The following is an 18,498-nucleotide window of genomic DNA, read 5'->3' on the forward strand; positions in this document are numbered from 1 at the left end:
GACCTTTATGCAGGTGCCCTCTGCAGACTGCCCTCTGTCTCCTGTGGCAAGTGTCTTCTAGACTTTTCTGATACTAGGACAGGGAAAGAATGTTAGAAGATTATTGTCTAGAAGCCTTCAAATTAATTTTCAGATAGGGTTTTATACAGTGACCCAATGCTGCTCACTGATCTTTGAGAAAGGGTCAAATATGTTGTTGTTGACAGATTTTTATTTTTGCATGCTTACATTTCTTTTCTTTTTTTTTTGAGAACAGGGAAGACACTTCATCGTGACCTCCTAATAATATAAAGTGCAATGAAAATGAATTGTTAAAATAAAAAAACTAATTGCTGTGATTGTCATTATTAGTTTGGGGCAGACCTTGAGTTCTTGGAAATCACCATAGATGTTGCTAAGCTGCTCCCTTCAGCCTCTGCACACCTGGACTTGGGCAAACGATGCTGTCCTCACACAGCACCTTCAGTGGTGATGGTTTTCTGCTCCACCTGCCCCATTTTCAAAGACAAAATTGATAGTTATTCTCCAGCAGAGCGGAGGGGGCTTAGTTTTACCAGGGACTTGCTTTGGGTGCATTTCTTCAAGTTTATCACTAAGGTCAGGTGCTGCCCCTGAGTTCTGAAGTAGAAAGGTGGAGTTTTCCAATCATGTGGCCTGACTGGGAGGCCCAGGCTCCATTTTGTCCCTTGGGATTTGACTCCAGGCAGACTTTCGAGGCCCGTGGAGAAGCTAGATATGGCCTGCACGCAGCTGCCAGAGATCGGGTGAGATCAGTGCTATGGAGTTTCCTTCAGGGAGGTGGATGCTTTTCTGAGTTTCTCTCTCTTGGTCCCTGATGAAGAAGCTGTAACTCTGAATGTGCCGCCCTGAGCAAGCTTGCCAGAGGCACAGATGTACAACCTTTTCAGACAAAAGCAAGATCGTTTTCTACAAGGAATCCAGATAAATCTATTGTACCACTATGTGTAAGCTTATAAATATGGATAGAAAGTTTCATTTCACAAAAGTACTTCCAAAGGCATTATTTCATTTATCCTCACTTCAGCATTCAAGCTCAAGTGTACATTTACAGATATGGATCTATAACAGGCGGATAAATTGGGATTTGAGAATGATCAAGGCAGCAGAGTGAGGAACAGAGGGGAGCGTCAAGTTATGCCTGCTGCCCCTTTGTAGTGACCTTGAACTTGTACCATTCTGCTAGGTGAATGATGGCTACCCCAGTTTGAACATAGCTGAATTACTGTGAACATTTGGGAGAATGAGAACAATTTCCACAGTTGTTCTTTTTAATTATCTTTGGTTAAAAATGGAGGGTGGGGAAAAGAGATTTTCTTGGCAATTTTGAATTACCTATGCATTTCCTCAATCATCCTGTTTTCTTTATTACACTCTATAATAATTAATGTCTAAACTTCTGAAACCATACATCTTCATCAAAGATGCTTCACAAGTAAATGGTATTCCATGATCCTGGACCACAACAATGAGTATAAATTAGGAACACTTCATCCGGAAACAAATGCCTCATACACTTGTTTTCATCTGCATTATTTCTTCAGCAGCTTGATAATTACAAGGTATCCAGTGGCATGTGAAAAATATTTATTAAAGGCATAGTGGTATGTAATGTGTGTATTTAAGCAGTTTTATTTCTGCCAAGTACTCTATAAATCCACCTTCTTTGTTTATGATGATAAACCTGGAAAAGTTTGATAAAATTAAGTTGAATGGATTCTAACAATGTGGAATACACTTTTAAACTTTAAGAATAAGTAACCTATAATTGGCGAATCAATGGCAGAACTTTGAATTTAGATGCCTTGACTGAAATGTTTAATATAAATCTTTCTCAGACCAATCAAATTATTGCTCAGTGGACTAATTTTTGTTCGGCTATTATTACTCAATTTTTGTCCACTAATTCACCAGAGTACAGATTTTATTTATATAACATGTATTTTTCTTATTCCAGTGCTCATTATAAATACAAAATGAATGCAAAACTAATTATTGCCATGCTTGTCATCCACAGGTCACTACTACAATCTAAGTTAGTCTTACTAGTGTCAAAATTTTTACAAGTATGATCCTTTTCCAATACCTTCATCTTAACACCAGGCTTGCTCTTTGTGACATGAAAATTTAGTATGTTTTTCAAAGGCAAAAATATTTTAAAAACACGATTTTGATATTACAGTAATTTATTTTTATGAATCATGTTCTGCCCTTTTATCTGAAGTAGTAGTCAAAATTGCTCAGTGATGTTCAAGGTTACATTACTTACCCCCTTTTTTTTTTTTTTTTTTGCAGAGAAGGAGGCTAAGAGTAAAGACTCAAATAAATGGCAGAAACATTAGTGCACTCATGTAACCACAGTTTCTCAGGAGCCTAAAGCAGGAGTATGGCAAATTGAGGCTAGCCTTTGCAGGTTTGAGGCCTACCTGGACAATTTAGCTAGATCCCGTCTTAATGTATTGAATTGATATTTTACCTCAGTCTGATAAACTGAGGAATATTTCCCATTTTCAGATATTTCTTTAAGCAAATGGACTAAGTGTGAGGCCAGGTCATTTATATCAGCCTATATTTGATTAAAGAGATGTCAGAAAATAATGAGAACAGCAGGGCAGCACTTGGTTTTACAATCTGAAATTATAAAATAAATGTTAGGTAAACAAGTGGTGAAGGTTGTGGAGAGTCTGGCATCCAAAGACATGCCCAGGTCTTTTAATGTCTTTGTGTGTGTGCGTGTGCATGTGTGTGTGTACTATATATATGTGTGTGTGTGCATGTGTGTGTGTACTATATATATGTGTGTGTGTGTGTGTGTGTGTGTGTGCATGTGTACTATATATATATATGTACATATATATAAGTATATAATATATAAGAGCTGAACAAACGGAAGAATGAGAAAGCAAGTCTTTCTCTATGAGGGTCCATCTCCTGGGGAATGCAAACTTGTAAATGTGAAAGTAAAACGCAGCATGCAAGTGTGAGTGTGAGCTTGTGAGCATACAACGCTGGGTATCTGAGCTCCACGGAGGCCATTTAGAAGATTAAAGGGAGTAATTCAGAGATACAGGATGTTTTGATTTTATTTATTTGTTTTTTTTTTTTTTTGGTTTGTTTTACCTAGTGTTATTAAAACACCGAATGTTGGAAATTGAAATAACAATTACCATTTTACAAAGTGGATTATAGACTTACCAAATTTAATATCAGCAAACTGTTTATAGAGAAGGTGGAATATGATGATAAAGAGGATAATTCTTAAGGAGTTTATAAATTATGGAAGGAATTTGCTATGAAAACAACTAAAGAAAGACTTGCAATATGAAGCATAATTAAATGAATTCTGTCATAGAAATTCAAACAAGATGCTATAAAAAGATGGGATTGTAAAACTTCAGTGAGAAGGAACTTGCATTTGGCTGAATTGGATATCAGCTGGTGGGCCAGACAAGGAGGGACGTGTTGAAAAGGATGTGCATGGTTGATGTGCCCAGGCCTGGGGACTGGTCCAACAGGCTCGGGGCAGAGAATGCACTGTGAGGTGTGGTGGAGAAGCCGGGCTAGCGAGGTGGTGTCCAGCAGATTGGGTCCGAAGCTTAGAACTTTGGGTTAAACCCATCGACCATGGGGAGCAGTTAAGCATATTTAATGAGTGTGCTCAAATTACAAAAGAATGAAGATCAAGAGGCAGTTAGATAAATAGTCCGTTCACTTTGTAATCACCCCCAAAGAACTGGTTTCTCAGCAAAGATTAGCTTCCCACAAGTTCTAAAATGTTTCTAAACACAGCAACAGATGCTACCCGAACAAGAAGCCACAGTTGGCAGGATCACCGGGCAGCCCCTGAGTCAGCCCATGTTCTGGTCCACCACTGAAGTCCTCCCAAGCCAGCCACAGGAGCAACTGTGAGGTGTGGTCAGACCTCATTATCATGTTTTTGTTACTCATCAGTGAAGATACTGTTGATATTCAAAAACGTATATTTGATGAGGGGCATGATGCAATATTGTTATATTTACGGAAAATATTTTCTTACAAGTATTATGACAGCCTAGACAATGTGAGTTATTACAAGTAGAGGATCATTGATAACTTCTCTACTAGACCAAGTGCAAGGTTTTAAGGTGTTAAACTAGGACCTTACCTCAGATAGAAGAATAAGGGACCAGATATTGTGGAGAAAATGGGGAGGAGTTCTGTGTCAAGTGAAAGGTGATATAACCACTGTGGATTATTAAGAAAGACATTCGAAGACACCTATAAAAGTTCCTCTGTATTCCTCCCTGTATAGACTGTGAGAGTCCAACCCAGTCTGATATTGCTGCCTGTCACTATTCGCAGTGCTAACAAGGACCTGTTGGATCCAGACCCCAGTTCTGTCTCCCCCTCTGCTTCTCTTTGGCCTGATCATGAGATCGACTCAACTGAGGGGTTCTGTGGTCCTCAATTGTTGCTTCATTAGGGGAAAAAAAAAGTTATTATATTCTAAATATTTACTTTGGAGTCACAAAAATACTTTTAAAAGAATTTAAGAAAGGTGGGTTTATCTGATGATGAATGAATTGAGGTTTTTTTGGTTTGTTTGTTTTATTGGTTATTTTGTAGATTAAGTCAAGATGACATTTACAAGACTGCTCTGCAATTGAAAAAGACATAATATTGTGGGTCTTAGTCTGCCTCAAATAGAGTTTAAATGTTTGTTTTGTGTTGTGCTTTTCATTTGTTTACTTGTTCATTTACATATAGTTTTTTTTGTTTTTCCTGGCCATATGTTTTTACCATGTGCAGTAATACTTTTCAGTTTTGTTTGTAATAGCTGGTACTGACAAAGGTATGTTGTTTGCGTGTGTGCGCACACACCTGCGCACCTGTGGAGACACCTGAGTCAACTTTAGATTCTCTTCGCTGTTTCTAAGTTGCAGCAGCACTTTCCTTCTTTGCTGAACATTCCTCAGCAGGGGGAAGAACAGCTTTTCACTAACGGCATGAATTTTATTCCACATATTAAGAGTAGTCTGATGCTTACTTCCCACAAATTCACTGGCTGAGCACATCAGGTAACGATGTATCCATTTTAACATTCCAAAGTTGGTCATCACTTGTAACCATAGATCCTTGTGCTCATCTTGCAAGGACTCAGAGTTTAGATTCCAAGCAATTTTCTGCTTGTGAATTTTGGCAGTGAGTACTAGCCTAGTGATTGACCCAGCTGGGAAAAAAAAATGTCAGTGATGGGGAGGAGGTAGAGTTCAGAGCACCTAGAAGAGTGTGTGTGTGTGCGTGTGTGTGTGTGTGTGTGTGTGTGTGTGTGTGTCTGTGTGTGTGTCTGTGTATGTGTTAGAGCAGGGTAAGTAACAGAAAAGGAACGTGAGCCTTGAATGACTGGAGCAACGAGCAGCGTGAAGCTTCTACCTTTAAAGTCTTCTACTGTCGATAAAGGAAATCAACCAATACCCATCATCAAAAAATGTCACATGAGAATCCAGAGTGACGATCACAGACAGGACTAAGGTGTGCTTTATATTGAAAAGAGATTTTTTTGTCTCCCATATCTGGAAAACCACAAGGGTGGTATATTACCATGTTACAAAGATAGCAATCAGTTGGTGGAAATTATTTAATGAATCCCAAGGACTGGTTCTGTAATTGAGATTCCCGAATGTGACACAGGTATAGAAAAACTTGGTGAGAAATTCCACGTACTACTGATATTTCTATCGTCATCTGGATGTTTCCCTGAGATTATCAGTAGCCACTGAAGGGTCACCGGTGTTGCAGGGCACAGATGAGGGCAGGCTTGGAGAAATGGTGTTGGGGCCTGAGCTGTGGGACATGTTCATATCAACTTAAGAATCATTTATTTTTGTCTACCTTCTGCACTTGCCTGAGGACTCAGTCATGTTGCTTTGTGTTGTTGAAACCAGTTGACTTTACTATTGCTACGCAGTGGCAAGAAACGACTCCTCTGGCAAGTCAGAAAGTGTGTTGATAGAAACCATTCCAAAGTGTTGAGCTTCTGTACGGTGGAGAGTGACCAGGTGGGAGCTGGCTGCAGGCCCCTGGCTCAAGGTCCTCCTTGCGTCGTTCTTGAGGTCCTTCACACACAGCTGCCTGCCCCTCAGGAGCTCTTTGTAGGGAGTGACGACTTGGACCTTGTATGAGCCTGCTAGTTGTCACAATCATGGTGCTGGCAGAGAGCTGGCTTGGTGAGCTCAGGCAACATCCTTAGCTTTTCTCGACCTCAGTTTCTTAATCTGTTAGTAGGATTATTAAGGGCACTTTTGAATATTAAATGAAATGCTCTCCTGTCTACAGCCTAGCTGCTCTTGGGCAGTGGGTTATGTTGCTGAGAGACTGAAGAAAGTACCCTGAGATGGCATGGGGGACACAGGGTTTATTGACATCTACTAACAGGCCACTAGCTATGGTCACCTGTGACCAGCAGCTCAATGGGTGGTGCTCTACCTCCCGTCACTATTATGGAGGGAGGTGTTTTATGGCCTAAGCATTGATGGCATGGTGAGTTTTGTGACCAGCATGCCAAGGAGAACTTCACTTCTCACAGATGACATCTGCCTCTCCATTCCCAGTGTGCATGTGAGGAGCCAGTTCTCCCTTAGATGATACTAAGGGGACATTCCATTCTGGGTCCACATTCACTGTCCCCTTGACTTGACTAGAATTTTGGGGAAGGAACAGGAGAGCATGTCAGGGACATGGTATTTGATTTAGTCAGCTTTTCCACTGCTGCGACTAAAGGATCTGACCAGAACAACTGTAGAGGAGAAAAAGTTTATTTGAGGGATCACAGGCTCAGAGTTCTCTGTCCATAGACAGCTGGCTCCATTCCGTGGGGCTTGAATTGAGGCAGAATATCATGGCAGAAGAGTGTGGTGGAGGGAAGCAGCTCACAGGATGAGCAGAAAGCAGAGAGAGACTCCACTGGCCAGATACAAAATATATACACCAAAGGCAGGCCCCTAATGACCCACCTCCTCAGCCATACCCCGCCTTCCTTCAGTTACCACTCAGTTAATCCTGTTGGGGATTAATTCACTGATTCAGTTAAGACCCTCATAAACCAATTATTTCTCCTCAAAACCGTGCATTGTTTCATGCATAAGCTTTGGGGGAACATTTCACATGCAGACCACAACAGTATTTCCTGCCCCTCTCCTTTCCCAAGGGTCATGTTGTCCTATTCATAGAACATTAAGAACAGGGACTGACACCTAGTTAAGTTCTCAGTGACCCAATCCATAATAATTCTCATAGTTTTTCCTTCTTAAATTAGAGGAAGATACACATACAATAGTAATCCTGAGAAAGCTTAAGGAAATTAGTTCATTCCAGCAGTTCAAGAATGTACCTACCACATAGGTTAAGTAGATCCTACCTGGCTCCGTGATCCACTAGATGAAAAGTTTATAACCCTCGTCAGAAACTTATTATTTTATTATGTAGTTCTGGCTAAAAATCACAGAACTATGGAATAAATCAGGTATTTAAATACCCGAAGCAGAATATAAATACAGTTACAGTGCAGTGGAAAGTCACAGAAATCCATGGTGCCAAAATCTGTGTCCTCCATGGATACCAGGGAAGGAAGAAAATGTGCCCACACTTGCCTAAGTGGTTTTCCATATTTTTTATTTTTAGCACCTTATTTTTTGAAATACGCAAATGTAGTCTGTAGGGCATTGAAAAGCCTTGTTATTTGGTAAATCAGGTTTTTACATTCATATTAACAAAAGTCCAGGATAATGGCTGTTATAGGAGATGAAAGATTGTTGAAATGACAGATTGAGTAGTGTGTTTCTCGGGTTACGGAGTTCAGGAAAATGTGTAATTATTTCTGAGTTTCCTAAGGTTCCTCTGTTCAACATAATGTTCCGACATACAGCAGGGACAGTTTCAGATAGGAAATGCAAATCAGTAGGTGCTGCCCCTGCTGCCAGTGCTGGGGTTAATCATGCAAATCTAATGCAGTTCTTGGTATTTCAAGAAAGGTTTTAGTTGAAGTCACATGCACGTATTGATTTAAAATTCCTACTTTAGAGAACAGTGTAATTTTTTTATCTTTAGATTCTAAAATACAGAACAGAATTTGGAGACAGATTTAGTGAGTGGACATCCATCCATGTTGGTTATTCATGGAAAGGAGTGTGGCGGGGGGCAGGGTGAAGGGAGACAGGGACCCACAAAGAATGTGGGGTTTTCTAAAAAGTGTATTAAATAATGTATTAGAATTGAATTTTCCAGTGTTCTATAGAAAAATCCCTTTGCTTGGAATGGGATCCAATCAACCAATTATACATGCTTACTGAATGTCTGCTCTGTTCAAAGAAGATGGCTAAAACTGGCAAGGACAGACCAAATAAAAAATAACACTATAACAAGTTATTTGGGAATGATACAAAATACCTTTGGAAATGAGACTGTTTACAGGAAGAAATGAAATTGTCTTGCTCTCAAGTGCAAGATGACACATTCTAATAGCCTTTCTGCTGTGCACAATAAGCGTTCAGCTTATCTTTCCAAGAACAATAAAATTTCATGTACAGCTGCCTGACATAAGAATTATTTTTACGTATCTCCATATCGCTGACTCTCTTGTAAGTTAATCTCATCTCACATGAATTTTTCACCAGCTTCACTCTGATGTTGATAAAGGAGATGGTTCCATCAAATACATCTTGTCAGGCGAAGGGGCGAGTTCCATTTTCATTATTGATGAGAACACTGGGGATATTCATGCTACCAAGAGACTGGATCGGGAGGAGCAGGCCTACTACACGCTCCGAGCCCAAGCGCTGGACAGGCTCACCAACAAGCCCGTGGAGCCCGAATCAGAGTTCGTCATCAAAATCCAGGATATCAATGACAACGAACCCAAATTCTTGGATGGGCCTTACACAGCGGGAGTTCCAGAAATGTCTCCTGTAGGTAAGTGAAGAACATGCTGTTTTGCTGTATGATGTTAGGAAGTTTGTATTTAAAACTTAGTTATCATTAGGTGTACAGAGAAAATAAAAACACGTTAGCATATGTACAGCAATCATCCAGTACAATGAAGGGAAAATTCAAGACATGCTAGTAACCAGAAATTAATCATTCAATACATTATTTTACTTGCATGGAACATTAGGAAGTACCATTTACACTTTTGCATTTCATATTTTTCATGTGACACAGTCATCTCAGTGTCTTTAAGAAATCTTTAGGGCTTAGAGTTTCTTTTCCATTTAGAATTTATTCATTTTAAAAATGCAATTATAATTATGCTTAGCAAGTTAAAAGCAATATCCTTGCCAACACAGTACTGGGATGACCTCTCACTGCTATGGTGTTAGGACCTGGTTTACTGATCAGACTATAGCTCTTTATCTCCAGGGCCACACATGGATCAACTATCTACCTTCATAAACCATCATGACACCACTAACTCATTTTAGTTTCTCCAAGTGAAAGTTGAATAGTGAGTGTCTATTAATGATAAAATGATACTCAGTTGGAGATATATTAAAGAACAATAAAGGCTGTGGCAAAGGCCTTTCGGCAGTTCTCCATTACTGGAAAAACAGCAAGTAAAGTGCTTCTAGCATGTACTCTATACCAAATAGTATAAATTCTGGTTTAAATTCCAGTTATTCAGGTACTTCTGGAATAGGTTTCAGCAAGGTGTAATTTAAGTGTGGGCAATCTTACAAATTAAAAAAAATGGAACTGGACTAAAGACCAGTAGAGTTCTATATTTCCTCTTGTTTTGGGTACTTAAGGAGGATGTTAATTTAAAGTGTTACAGGGACTCGTAACACATTTCAGCAAATATGATCTGTTCAGTTCTTTAAAAAGGTCATTTCATGCACTCAGAGGACACATCAACAGCAGTGGAGACAGAGGTTGCAGAAGATGTGATGTGTTTTCTTCAGAGGGTCACGATTTAGTGACTCTAAATTTCTGTTCTGATCAGACTGGAGAGGGAAGATTTTTTGAGGCACCACAGCTCTAGGTGCTAGAGAAGTGAGAGAGAAGAATCGGTCGTGAGAAATTCTGAACCCCAGAGGCAAATCTCATGGTGGCCAGTACATGAGAAGCATTTCAGTGACCAAACCACACTTCAAAGCACTCCTGCCCTTTATTTCTTTACAGCAGCAGCAGCAGCTGGAGTGATAGTAGGATTCTGGGAGTTTGGGAATAAAGAGAAGGCACATTTTCCTCCCCAGATTGGTAATATTTAGGAAGACGCGTTTGACCTGCGCCGTTGGAGGGATTCAATTCAGCTTAGCGGTTCTCGTTCTTCAGGACATTTTGGGTGTTGTCAGTGGTTTACTAAGATTTTCTTTTCCTTATAGAACATGGCTATGCATGTTAGGTATACGTGAACTCGTGTCTTAGAAGCTGCCTTATAGCTTTGATTACTATGACAAGTCATAGTTTAATGCAGTATTTAATGCTAACTGAATATTTATAACATCCACTAAATGGTATGGTTTAATATCAGTGCTTAATATTTGGAAATATTTGAGTTAGATGTTAACTAATTTTATGTTTAAAAAGAAAACATTAATAAGCCCCCAGCAGAGTTTAGTCTTTGACAGAAGAGTATATATAAACAATGGAAAGTATATTTATTTGCAAATATTTGTGAATGTCCACCTGTGTTTATGATATATATCATATGTTATATATTACATTAATGAAAATTTCAGAAATTAACATACTATTATTCCAAGCCCACTTTAGTAATGTTCAGGTTTTCATTGTTTTGTTTAAAATTGTTTGTTTTAAAATGAAGTAGGAAATCAGTACTTCAGCATATAATCATAATAATTATTATTGTAAAGAGATTGCATTATAGAGAAAAAATGTATTATAACATATATTGATCATTATAACATTTTAAGATTTAATTCTTAAGAAGTTTTAAAAATATACATCTTTCACCATCTTGGTTCTACCAGGCATCCATGAGGTTTAATCACATAAATTTATTAAATAAAATGAATTTTTAAAAATGGTGCCTGCACATAATTTAATACTCTGTACACACTATGAAACAAAATGTGAAAAATGTGAGTGAAAATCATAATGTGAAAAATGGAGTGGATTTGTAAAAATGAGCCTTATTGACTTGTGTAAAGCATTTTGAAAGAAACTGTGGGAAACACATTTAAAGAATACATTACATTTAAAGTATGTATTCTGGAAATTATCAGAAACAAACCTTAGAGAATACACAAAAGAGCTCTTCCTTCCCTGTCAGTGTATAAGTTATATAATAATCCATACACAAAGATATAAACCAAGCAAATATGCATCCAATATTTTGAAAGTTACTTTCCAAGTGGAAAGAAAAGGCACAGATCAGAATATACGCTCTTCATATTGAATAAGTTGAGACATAAAAAAGTGAAGGATCTGACATGCAATATAGAAAAATAGTTACTAATGCCATTTTCAAGTTAACATGCATTTCCTTCTTTGGAAGAGTCTGGTTCATTTTTTAATTTAATGTTTTGTTTTAAAATCACCTAGTAAAAACAATTAAAAATAAAACAATTATCAAGGAGATAAGATAGCCACATACTATCCAATTAAATCTATCAAACTTACTTTGTGCAATTAATGAAAATTTGGTTTCCGCTGGCTCTACCTAACTACAACATTGAGGTGCCCTCAATGATTTGAGCATCCAAGGTTCTATCAGCATCTCAGGCTGCCTTTTGAACACCAGTTGAAACGTGTAGAACTTGTTCTACATGGAAACTTGTTCTCTGCCCTTGATGGATAAGACACACAATGTTAGCCTCATTTGTTCTTAGTATCCCATCCTACCATGCATCATCAGTGGTATCTTTATGCCAGACTATTTTCATTATCCCTTAACTATTTTATTAATATTTATTATCTCTCTGGATTTATATTAATAAAAAAATACACTAATGTTGCACATGACTTGAAAGAAGATAAATTAAAAATTACAAAGAAATCTAATGTAGAATCTGCAGTATTTAGTGAGTTTTTCTGTGTCATCGCATCTGGAAGTTTTCAATTTGATGGTTTCTGGATTGTCACCTAGGGACTTCAGTGGTACAAGTGACAGCAACGGATGCTGATGACCCTACTTACGGGAACAGTGCCCGAGTGGTCTACAGTATTCTGCAAGGGCAACCGTACTTTTCTGTGGAGCCCAAGACAGGTAAAAACTGAAACTAGTCACTGTTTTCAAAGTTATCATTTATATTTTGGCTTAGAATTAATATGCTATTGTTATTAAATATAGTTGGTTATTGTATTTCTCTCAATATATAGACTTTGGTTAAAAATAATGTACTGTTTATAAAGGAGTTATCACCTTTTCAAGAACAGTTTCTGACATTTATGTGGATTCCCTGAAAAATGAAACAAATGCTATTGTTCAGAAGTATTTCAACTGCTATCTATGTGTTATCTATAAGAAAATTTTGATTATTTAAATTTAAGTTTATTTTTGTTTGTTTCCTTTGGTTAATTCACATAGGGTATTATATGCAATAAAATTAAAAATTCAAGCAGAAAGATCTCTGCCGAGCAATTGAACAGAGAGTAAGTAGGTTCAATTTGTCATTCTAGAGGGTGGTTTTCTCAGGGAAATTAGTTGAAACAATTAGTTAAACTGCTAAATCAAATGAAATGAATTTTTCTTTTTCATTTTGAGGTAACGTTTTTGATGAGGTGCAGAATTGCATGACTAGAACATTTATGTGATTGGTTTATTAGTTATATTTTACTTTAAGCTGAAATAAGTTTTATTAAATGAGACTACAACATGAAACTTTGATATTTCAGTTGCAAAATTATTATTTAATGTGTTAGAATATCTGGTTCTGTGTGTGTGCAGAGGGTGGATGGAGGGCCATCCATATGGTTGGGCATCTGCCATTGATTGTTTTGATAACCATGAAAATGAAGAAATTCTCTATTTTGAACATTTCTGCCTTTACAATGGAGTAGAATTCTTTACATATCTAAATTTATGCTAATGATAATACCTATGATTCTAAATGAATATTTCAATGGCGTCAATCCTGTGTTCGATATTCACAAAAAGAGCAATATTACTGCATTGTCAAATCTCTTCACATGGAAATAACTTACACATTTCTTGCAAACAATGTGAATAGAGAGGTAAATTCACTTCCAGCCCATTCATAGAGCTTTTATACAGAGTCCAATGCACATTTTTTACCAGCCTAATGGCAGAGTTTGGAAACCACCCAGAAAATCTAAAAGAAGAGAAATACGGTTAAGCATGTACTCAAGGAGAAATAAATGAAAGTCTTGAATTTATGATAGGAATCCAGTGAATGTAGAAAGTGTGCTGATGTTTGACTTGATGATGGATCTCAGAAACCTCAATTTGAACACCTACCCCTTCCCTTATATATCTGCTGTTTTGTAATCTAGAAAGACATTGACAAGTTTCTGGCAATTTTCTCACAAATTATACACTATTTTATTATGTAATCTTTCCCAAAATAGCATGTACTAATCCCAAGGGTTAAATATTTTCTTGCTACTAATGAATGGCTTGGGATTTTTAGTTTTGCTGCAAGATAACAGAATTTTCCTATGATCCTATGGAGAAAAATACCTTGCCAATTAATTACCAGAACAATAGTAAATACCATGATATTATTGTATCAGTACTTAATTAAGTAAACTAAATTTTAATTTCAGAATCTAAAGAATCCCATGTTACAGAAGATGAAGAAAGTCTATTTTTAATACTGCAATCATAGTAATTATTGGAACTTCTCTTTCTATAGTCATTAGCTCAGAGATATTGTGAGCATTTTTGTCCTCTCAGCTAATTCATACTTTGTAGAAGGCAGTTTTTGAAAAAAAAAGTTGTATTTTTTGGATGAAAATGGAAATTTTTCAGTCCTTTAGGGCATGAAGAACTGTAAATCAAGTTTTAGTTAGCCTTCCTTATGGGGTGTCAATCTGCTTCTGATCTATGTGAGAAATAACATTATTTTCTACTTCTCTAAACCTAAGGATTTTGGAAAAGAAAGTACAATTTTGACAAGAAAAATGTTGAATATATGCTAAATAAAGACTAGCAAAAATAGTCCCAGGCAATCCCTGTGAGGCAACTTCCTATAAGTTTAACTGTTAAGAAAGTAGCATGGTTGAGACCCCAGGGCATATATTCTACCTGCAGCTCTGGTTACAGGTCATGTGACCAGGACCCAGAGTATTTGCCCCCTTAATTTTTCCCTCTACAAAACCAGAATTTGAGGAGCTGCACAATTGTTGACAGTGTTGACAATTTACATCCATAAGGAAATAAAATGATACCTGAAACAAGATAATGCAGTATTACAAGGATCACGATTCTTATCCCCTATCTGCATTATGTTCATAAGGTTATTGGGAGACAGGACTATAGTGAGGTGTGTTTATCTGTTCTATGACCTATGAAAAAATAAATCCTACTTATGGTTATGTTTGACATGTGGCAGGACTGGCTAAATAATCTTCACAATGAAAAGCAGACACCATGCTTTAAAATTACTAAGGATTTAAAAGTCATCAGCCGAACTTGAAACCAAGCATGGTGTGAGTCTGAGAGATCAGGCCCTAGGGCCATGAAGCCATCTCTGGAAAAAGGATTGAGTGTTGAAGATCACTTGTGGTTTAGGAGTTCTTTCTTAACAGGAGAACTGAGACTGTGTGGCTCCTGCATTATCCCTTGCGTGTGACTCACTTTATCATAGTCTTATGTGAGTAGTATCATCACTAAAAATCGCCCCTGACTTTCTAAACATGACACTCACATTCCATGCTATGGGGTGGCTCATGATATGGATGGGTCTCAGTACCTGTCCAAATGCGCAGAGGTCACACCTCACGATTATGACAGAAGTTCCTTCCTCAGTCACTTGTCATTTGGTGCCAGTTCTGGAATTCTTTGGAGTTCCAGGAACTTCCAACTTTTTAGTCATTAATGGTTCTCTGTGTATTTACAACTGCCTTATATGCTACACTAACTTATGTGCAAAGCAGATAATACAAAGCATAGTAAAAAAAAAAAAAGTAGAAAGAAATACAAACTAGTTAGGAAGAATTTCATCCTTTATATCTAGTGTAAAATGAAATGTACATCCAAATATTTGTGATTTTATTTTAGAAAATATTTTGTTCCCAAGGTTTTTCCTTCTCAGGTAGACAGTAACATACCTCTTGAAAGAGCCAGGGCTGTGTATGCATTTCATATTTGATGAGTGCTACAGATAAGTATCAGTAATAGAAGTAGCATACTTATTTTATTGCCTAAATTAGGAAATTCATTTATGATTAATAATCTATTTAATTTTTTCATTAAAGGATATTTTTAAAAGCATAAAGCCAGATCTTAAATATATATGCTCATTCTAGTTTCTAAGTTCCTTTGAAATTTAACTTTAGAGATTCTTGAATATGTATTTTTATCCAAAGTTGAAGCTGCTTTGTGAAGGATCTATGTCATCATGCCCCAATCTCTATATTTGTAAGAAAGAGTGTTACTTGACCCCAGTTCATATTCATTTTTTGTAAATGTACAAATATTTTTTCCAAAGCAATTAAAATCTCAAAGATTTACACAAAAAGAATGTTTGTCCTTCACATTCTCTAGAATCCTTCATTTTATTTTTTACTGAGCTTTTTATACTCTTATGGTCTTAGCTTTTACATATTTAAACATTTCAGTGCTTATCAACAGGTAATGTCACAGAATGAGTTGTTGGGTTTACTATGCTTAGTGAAATGTTCAAGCAGGACTTTCTTCAGGAAAGAAGGTGGCATATAGAACTTAGAATGAATTTTTTAAAATGATTGCTGTTATCCAATCTGAATGTGCAAAAAGTAACGCTTCTCACCTATAACATAACAACTGATCATGTTGTATTAAAGCATGTAGTTGTGTCTTTAATAGCAAATTGTTGTGTTGGAATACCTTCCTGGGTATGTGCTGTTTGTAAACATCATGTACAAACACTTATTAACCTGAGGCCAAAAAGGTTGTAGTTGGTAATGACCATCACTGAACTATTTTGAAATATCAAAAATTCATTGTGATAGATATTGAAAGTAGTTCATAAATGCATGTTCAAGTTAATACCAGTTACATCTATTCTCATTTACAGGTGCACTGTCATGCAAAATCTATCATCTTGAAAGTAGCTGTCAAGAGAACTGAGATAATATCCAGTTATTTCTATTAAATCAAACAGGCAAATGACTTAGATTTTTCACAATTTGATGCTTGTGCATGGCCTCCTGTCCATTTTGTTGGTGCTCTTGCAGGGAGTTGATTGTTCACTCCCCACCCTGGCTGCACCAAATGGCTTCAGTTCATTTGTAGTGCTGACCTCCTGGACATGCAATTCCTAGTAGGCAGAAGCATGAAGAAGCTGGTGCCTCTACTAATTCTACAGTTCTAGAACTCTTGGTGTGACTATAGAAAATGAAGGGTCATACTGAAGAGAACGGGAACACAAATGGTTTCCGCAGTTGTGAGCGCAGATGGCCTAGGTTCTAGTCATCAGAAGGAAATCTCCCTCCGTTAAGGAGAGCCCTAAAAAAGCTGTTTACAATGCTAACATTCTCTTTGGAATATTAATTTACTCAGGGGGTATCCAAAAATGATGAGTTAACTGCAGTGAGGAAATTCCAGTGGTTGAACCCCCACAGTGTGAGAACCCCCTAGTCTTTGTTCACTAGGCTCATTAGAAGTCTGGGGCTAGCGTCTCTGCCTGTGAATGCAGCATTGGGGTTCTGACGAGTGGTTCTCTGCACTATGGCAGATCGCAGAAGTGACTGTTGTCTATGTCTCCTTATACACACACCAAAAACTGCAGAAGATTCCATGGTAACAGAATAGGCCTTCAAAATCATGAGGGACTTAGAAAACAGTCAGAAATTGGCCTACACTAAGGAAAAACACAAGAAAATTGTTGAAAAATGTCTGTTCATGTTTTGTGTGCATGAACATGGATCACAAATAAATGAAAGTTTCTGAATTACTGAGTCAGATGATACCTCTATAGAAAACTTATTATTTAGAAAGCCTAAAATTTGAGCCAATCTCTTCAGAAGAACTAATGGGTAGCTTTTTTCTCATTAAAAAGAACTTAAGTTCATTGAAATTATTATAATGTGATAATTTATTTGATTTTTATTATGTAATGATTCATTACTATAATATAATATTATAATGTTTTTATCTTTCTTGAAAATCTCACAGATTATAGTGATCCAATTAGACAAAACTGACCTTTACCAGTTGAGAGACCTGGTGGTAATTTGTCCTGTGTATGTGTGTCTCAGTGTGTCTCAGTGTGTGTGTATATCTGCATAATATATGCCAGAATGAAAATAAAATCTAATATATGAGTGTTTTCTGAATATAGAAAGCTTACACTTAATAATAAAAGCTGGAAAAATTCATATAACTGGAAATCTATTATTATTAAATGCCTTTATTTAAATTCAGTTTTCTTCAATTATTTTATTATTGTTCAAAATATGTTTAGTAGCCACGACATTTGGAAATTTCCTTTGCCACATGCATTAATCTGCAAACTTTATGATGATTTTAGCTTTTGAAAAGTGTTATTTACAGGGTATTTTGTAAATAGACAATTAAAGGTGTGAAAAATAAGCAAATAACTATGCTGTATTTCCCTAAAAAATTTATGCCACCAGGCAAATCTACAAGAGGCTAAAGCTGCAGTATTTGCTTTGTTGGTTAATTGAGATTCATAGATTTCTCTCTATAATGATAAATTTTCAAAATTTATCAGTAATAATATTGAAAGGAAAAATTGGGGAGGAATAGAAATAAAAAAAAAAAAAACTAAAACAGTAAGTAGGACATATCCTGAAATAATTTATCTTAATAATGTTTCCTCACAAACATGCAGCATGTATACTTATTGGTCAAATGCTCAAGATTATCAATGCCTAATAGAAAATATTGTCTAAAGAAAGAAGACAATCGACAGCATAAAAATTATTTAATTAATTAAAAGAAGATAAAACATAAAGCTAGAGCTATGTACATTCTAGAGTTACAGAATTCTTAGGCAAAGACTGTGTTTGGAGACTGAGTATTAGGTCAACAGTTATTTTGTCACAGAGTTAGAAATATTGAAAAAGGAACTGGAAATAGTCCTAGAAACATTATGATTCAGATCAGAATATTTATGAATTAAACAGTTGTTCACTGGACTTAGAGGGTATACGACTACTTTGTTTTTCATTTTCATTGTGGTATTTCAAAGATTAATTGTGAAGCAGTGTATAAACTATCACAAGGATTCAAAATAGGTAGCTAAAGTGATCCTGTATTGCTGTGCTTGCAGCAACAGATCCAAAATATACTTAGTGTATTAGAGCAAGTAATGTCAAAAATATTCAGCCTACTCAAATTAGGGTAATGTAAATGCT

At 36.6% G+C, this 18,498-nt stretch overlaps 1 protein-coding gene across 2 annotated transcripts in view; it reads left to right on the forward strand.

Annotated features, from left to right (window-relative positions):
- The window catches only part of CDH7 (cadherin 7), a 116,472-nt gene that overhangs the window by 40,358 nt on the left and 57,616 nt on the right, over window positions 1-18,498 (forward strand). For both annotated transcript variants that reach the window (XM_079109520.1, XM_079109521.1), the window contains exons 3-4: window positions 8,670-8,964; window positions 12,101-12,220. In XM_079109520.1, the coding sequence (XP_078965646.1) occupies window positions 8,670-8,964; window positions 12,101-12,220 (415 nt within the window). The remainder of the gene's footprint in view (window positions 1-8,669; window positions 8,965-12,100; window positions 12,221-18,498) is intronic.

Source organism: Sciurus vulgaris (genome assembly GCF_902686455.1).
Source record: "Sciurus vulgaris genome assembly, chromosome: 13".
Classification (NCBI taxonomy): Eukaryota; Metazoa; Chordata; class Mammalia; order Rodentia; family Sciuridae; genus Sciurus; species Sciurus vulgaris.